The 6,794-nt window shown below is 34.3% G+C and overlaps 1 protein-coding gene across 1 annotated transcript; it reads left to right on the top strand.

The window, feature by feature from the left end:
• The first annotated feature begins 2,265 nt into the window (after positions 1–2,265).
• LOC123558320 (uncharacterized) lies at positions 2,266–4,609 on the top strand. The gene is made up of 3 exons (XM_053544540.1): positions 2,266–2,348; positions 3,517–3,614; positions 3,944–4,609. The coding sequence occupies exons 1-3, from the start codon at positions 2,266–2,268 to the stop codon at positions 4,555–4,557; spliced, it is 795 nt and encodes a 264-aa protein (XP_053400515.1). The 3' UTR covers positions 4,558–4,609.
• Positions 4,610–6,794: the final 2,185 nt, after the last annotated feature.

Raw genomic sequence — 6,794 nt, 5'->3', positions numbered from 1 at the left:
ATACCCGTAACTCTGATTTGAATCTTGATAGATTTATGCCCCTTTAGTGTGTTTTTTTACTTGAGGCTTAGGAAATATCAAAGATTTTAACGTGAAGCTTGAAATAGTTATTTACTATCAGGTCTACACTAGTACAAACAATTCCCATAGCTTAGACTTGAATTCTGACATGGGTTATGCCCCTTTTTAACATAGAATTCTTTTTGTTAGGGATTTATAAAGTTTTTATCGGCAGGGCTCTAATCCAAAGTAAAACACTAACTAATAGTGTTTTTTTAAACAGTCATAGAAAAGTTTTAAGATTCTTTGATGTGATTTTATGGTATATCATTGGTTTTAATGATTTAATGATGATAAGGTTTTTATGGTATAGTATTGTTTTATTGTCATAATGTACAAACTGCCATATGTATAGTCTCATATAAATCATTTATGATTGGTCACATACATGCTCTTGTAATATTTCGATAATTGTAAATTGTAATGTACATGTAATGTGAATGAGACTTTAATAAAATATTTGAACTGAATTGAAATACATGTTTAATAACCTTGCATGCTGAAATTTAAGATAGTGATTGATTTCTGTTCAATTGGATATAATTTCTGGATATTTTACTTTGTGATCTTTAATTAACATATAATGTCAAAGACAACAGATTTGTGTATTAATTGTAAAAACATAGTGTGCCCTAGGCAGCATGGGGTACAGTGTGATGTATGTTTGAGCTGGCAACACAGATTATGCAAAACTGGTAAGTTACTTTTTATATGTAAAAATGATAATGTCTTTTTTCTAACTAAATAAATTAATATATTATTTAATATGATAATTTAATATGAGTTAATATATTAAAGGTGCTGAATAGGGTGCTATTAGAAATAAGTGAAAAATTGAAATATTCATGTTTTATGTTTGCTATTTTAGTATCTTTTTTTATCAAAATGATTGAAAGAAATTTGCTCACACATCATATTAATTTAATCTTAAATATTCTGAAATTAATTTAAGGTAATATTCAATCTTAAATATTATTGGAAAAGAATATTACGCAAAAATCAAATTATTGGGTTACATCTATACTGAATTTTCAAACTGAACTTGGATACAGTTAAATTCCATTATTATTAAGTGAATAATATCTCTATCTAGAGAGCACACTGCTACATTTTATTGCCCCCACCCCCCATAACATATACAGTGTTATTTTCTTATTTTTATGATTTGTTGTACATGACAAAAATTTCGAAAAAATTCGGGTCAGCGATATGATATGTAAACAGATATCCCATGCACATTTAAAATCAGCTTTACAATGTAGCTTTACAGATTTAATGTATAATAAGGTTGTTCTTTGTAGGTATATCACTACAAGAGTACCGTAAGGGCACGCAGAATGGGAACTTGCCATTCACCTGTCAACCATGTCAACGACCACCACCAAACGAGGCTACATTCATGGTACAAACATCACTGCTCGATGACATATCAGACCGACTAGACACTTCTAGTCATACAGATGCCAGTGATATGATCGTTGATGCCCCACTAAACACTTCTGGTGAGAGGCTGCCACCAGTTGACGCCACGTTCACTGTACAAACATCACTGCTCGATACCGTAACCGATTCTTCAGACCGTACAGATGCCAATGACACCCAGGATGATGCCCCACTAGTCACTTCTGGTGAGAGGTTGCCACCAGTTGCCACGTTCACTGTACAAACATCACTGCTCGATAACGTAACCGATTCTTCAGACCGTACAGATGGCAATGACACCCAGGGTGATGCCCAATTAAACACTTCTGATGAGACACTACCATTAGATGATTCACTCAACAGACCTTTCAATGTAATAAATGCCACAATTGACGACGAGCCAGAAACTGAAGAAACACCAGTAGGCAATGAAACACTATCCACGAGTGTACTTGAAGAACAGGAAGTGATATTCAAAATTCATAAGAATGCTTGTAAACGTGATAAAGATATATTAGTGTCAAGTGATGGCTACAGATATCACAGGAAGAACACAGGAAGAACATCAGCTAGTGCTTCAGTTTTATAGACATGTAGTTGTCGTAGTAAGAAAGTGCCATGCTACGCGCCTGTGTCACAAAAAAGGGATGTATTCACACGTGGGAAGAGTGCTCATAAACATGGCCCAGAGGCTTCACTGCAAAGTAAAGTTCTCATAAATAGTCAGATCAAGAAAGAAGCCAAGGAACACATATTTGCGTCAGTGACTGCTATCGCGAAAAAATGCCAGACAAGATCACATGGAAGCGAATGCACCTGCATTACCAAAGATTGACAGTCTTGCCAGAACAGCAAACAGATATAGGGCAAAGTTTCGACCAGCTAATCCCTCTGAATTGAACTTCGAACTGGACCATGAATTCTTGAACTGCCAGGACTTCCTTGTAGCCAATATCCATCACAACAACGCACGCCACCTGATATTGCGCGACAGAACACCAACTCCAAGTTCTGGCCAACACAAAACGATGGTTTATGGATAGAACCTTTAAGGTACTTTATATATATACAGTATAATTATCACATAATGTACGGTATAACAAATTTTAATTGTTTGATCAAGCATTTAAAAGCAAAAATGTAGATAAGTATAGCAGTAATTAAGTAATAATTATTAAAATATGGAAAGTCAAAAAGGGTCATAACTGCAATATTATCACACCTGGGCAAATACATCTGTTTGAATAATAAGTAATACATTTATGCAAAAGTGTAAACTGTGTTTATAAATGAAATATAATTAAACAAAAGAAGCAAGAGCAAGAAGGACAGCAACATTCAACAATTCAAAAGCCTTGTAACCTGAAAAAAGTTAAAAATAATACAAGAGCGCCAAGATGGCCCTAGGTCGCTCACCTGTGTAACACACGATAACAGTGTAAACATGTTTTACCTAGTGATTTATGGAGACAAATATTCTGACCAATTTTCAATAAGATTGTACCAAAAACGTGGCCTCTCAAGCATTTTCAAAAAAACACTATTTCTTGCAGGTTGTCGGTGAGCCGTTCCAAGCAGGCCAACTGTCATCCATTCATGGATTCATTACAAATGCTGGGGTTAAGAAACAGGTCCCCCAAGGCGGCCTTCATGCTCATGTCGAGACGAAAAATTGAGGACTATATCAAGGTATGTACACCATATATTGATTTTAGAAAATAGTTTTACTAGCATTGTAAAAGCAGTTTACGTAAAATTGTGTCTAACATCAGTCGTCCTCCCCCCTCTGGTAATTCATGTGGGGAAGTTGGCAGTTACATGACTAAAATACTGTTGAAAAACGGTGTTAAACCCAAAGCAAACAAACAAACAAACGTAAAAATATTTCAGAAAGTTGACAGTTTCTTTTAGAGGTTAATGATGTTGTACTGGTACTGGTACTTCCCAGGAACGATGGTAAGGTAAACTTGAAAAGTGGCAGGTTTTGTACAAATTTATTTTGTAGAAATACATGTAAATCTATTGTCTTTTCAGAATATTTATTGGTCTTTTTCATTTTAAGGTCTTGACAAGCTTTCGAGATGCCCTTGATCATGTTGTTGTAGAGAACTTTGTGGTGGACTTCGAGCAAGGTAATTAAATATGACCCTTATGCAAAAACGTATGACTTCATTGAATGCCATAATGCATGTTAAATCATGAAATGACTGACATCATGCAAACCTTTCTTTCGTCAGCGAAACGTGATTGCAGATGCAAATTATATCGAATCTTAATAATAATTATTTTTCAAAAAGGTTTTGTTTTTTTATAACTTTTTTTACCATATGCTAAAATATAAGTTGCCAAACTTAACCATCTTTTGATTAAAGAAATTTTTTTCAAAGCAATGATGATCAACAGGATGATGATGTTGATAATGATGACAATGAGTTTATTGGTAACTGTTTTTCTCTTTCAGCTGCCTGGTTGGCTGTGAGACAGGTCTTCCCCACAGTCACCATCAAAGGGTGTGTGTTTCATCTGACCACGGCGGCGATTTTCAAGTACGCTGCCAGGTTAGGACTTAAGCCTCGATATATGGAAAGGGGTTCAGTACACAATTACATCCGGTCCTTGCTAGCACTACCATTCCTACCTGCCCAACATATTGAACCAGCATTCGTGGAATTGGCGTCTCGTGCAAACTCCCCTGCTACTAAGGAACTGTGTTCATACATTAATGATCAATGGATGAACCACCTTGTGTTTGATATACCATCGTGGTCAGTGTTTGGTCTAACAGTGCGCACGAACAATGACGTTGAGGGCTGGCACAACCGGCTGAACAGTGCTTGTGCTGGCCACACACTTTCCTTCTATCGACTAGTGCCAGCCCTTAGGAGTGAAGCTGAATGTGTCGGATATGAGGTGGCGCATGTTCGCCAAGGTGTTTCCACCCGTAGGATAAGACCAGTGTCAAAGACAATCGAAAACAAAATCCAAAATGTGTTGGAGGAGTATTCAGCCAAAAACATTGAAACTGGTGATTTGCTGAAGGAATGTGGAAAGATATATGGACCGCAAGTTGAGTGATGAATAAGAAAAATCTGTTCAAAACAGTGCATTATTAAATGTTGAGACAGTTGTGCATTATGAAATGTTGAGACAGTTGAATAGTTTCAGGGTGCCACATTTGTGTTTGTTGTGTCATGTAAGATGTGTGTTTTATATTTGTGTTTGTGCCATGTCATGTACATATTGATAAACTTTATTTTTAGAATCTGTTCCTTCATCTGTCATGTCTATGTTTTCTTTTTAAATGAAAATAGTAAAAGTAGTGAAAATATAATTTAAGCAGATCTAATTTGTTTTCAATTTTTTTTTTAATATAAAATTTTTCAACTCTTTAATCATATCTTCAAGGTGCCACCTTTGTGTTTGTTGTGTCATGTAAGATAGTGTATTTTAAATTCGAGTCATGTCATGTAAGTATTGATAACTTTTTTTTAGAATTTGTTCTTTCATCTGTCATGTCTATGTTGTCTTTTTATAAAATTTTATAACTCTTCAATCATATCTTTCTGTTTTCAGTAAAAGTAGTGAAAATATAATTATAATAGATCTAATTTGTTTTCAATATAATTTTTTTAACATAAAATTTTATAACTCTTCAATAATATCTTTCTGATTTTTTTTGGTGTTGTGCAAGACAGTGTGTATTACATTTGTGTTTGTGTAATGTAAATATTTATGGTTTTTTTCGGCGACGCCGTCTAAATTCGTTTTCGTTACCTATGCCACGTGACTTCAGTTTGCAAATCAAACTGCTTGATAACGCATTATAGATAATTTATCAAAATGGAAGATTTATGCAACACTCTGCCTGATTGGACGAGAGTGTCAATTTCTTTCACTGTGTTGATTGTGCTACGCTGAGTGAAATGTAGACAAAGCGTTTATCCTAAACGACGCTGTTCACAGTTTTAAAGCTAACTTTGGCTCAGTAAATTTAGCAAGAATATTGATATATCTCAAAATGATAAGTAAGTTTAATAAATATGATAACAACCTGTTCAAATACCAACATATATCAAATTAAAGAAAGAGCTGAATACGGTCTGCGTATCACATGAATAAGGGTGTGATAAGAGTCTTTTATGTAGAGAAGTGCTTTTTAAAAGATTTTCCTTGTTACAATTGTCGTCTGTATATGAAAAGGTTTCTTGCTTTTGTGACTTATTCAGATTGCATATTAAATTGAGTACTTGTTTGCTTTGATATATTTGTTATAAATTATTTAACTGATTTATTATATATGAATATTTTTCTTTGGTATGGTATGCAAATATTGAACTCAGTTGAAATCTGTTTCATTATATATATGCTATATAATGACTGAATCTCATTACACTGAAATGAAGGTACGCTGCATACAGTTTATCTATGTGTTATGACTACGGTCAAACTTTGCTTATGAAACATAAATATTGAAATAATTACAATTGTATGTTTTGCTTGACCTTCACTCTCTTATAGGTGTGACGTCATTGTCCAAAGATTCATGAAAAGCGAATATGCATTTGTTAAAGCGGGATCAGATGGCCTATTTTAGAAATAAATAAAAATAATAAATAAAAAATCCTTTAATTGATTTTTTTCTCATGTATTCTAATCAAACTTAGTTTAGTTTAGTTTAAACAATATTTATTTTCATTATAAATTATACACAAAGTCAAACAGTTTTATATAGCAATAAATAATAACATGAACATAGCTTTCTAGTCTAAGGATATGTAAACAAGCCTGTAGAGGCTTATATTAATACAGCTCCTTATCAAACTTGATTTGTAGCATCTTTATTAGGCCCGCAGCCAACTTTGTTCAGCTGGGACATTTGACCCCTTTTAGGGGCTGCTAGAGCTAAAACTAGAAATGCCTTTGACTACATCTCAGTGTTGTAATATTTTCTGGTTCTTCGGGATCATTGATTTCAATTCATTTCGATTTGAAGATTGAATACCGCTTAAGCCGGTGCTAGGGGGCGTGGGCAGTGTTGCATTTTCCATTACTACTTATGAACAGACTCAATCAAACCGAGTCTGCAATTTTCACTGTTTGCCTTGTTTTCGGTGCTTCCGAAGGATCTACTTTCCAGATTTTATTTATACAGCGTCTCATGAACAGCTTGGTGGATCTTTGTCATACTTGGTCTGGAGCATCATTATAAGGTCCTCTTCCAAATTTATTTATATAGGAACTTGGGTCCTATTAGGGACCACTGTAGCTAAAAGTAGATATGCCTTTCTTCGCATTAACCACTAAAATGTAAT

This window comes from Mercenaria mercenaria, chromosome 5 (genome assembly GCF_021730395.1).
Source record: "Mercenaria mercenaria strain notata chromosome 5, MADL_Memer_1, whole genome shotgun sequence".
In the NCBI taxonomy this organism is placed as follows: Eukaryota; Metazoa; Mollusca; class Bivalvia; order Venerida; family Veneridae; genus Mercenaria; species Mercenaria mercenaria.
The sequence above is the reverse complement of the archived record's forward strand: the minus strand, read 5'-3'. Positions and strand labels throughout refer to the sequence as shown.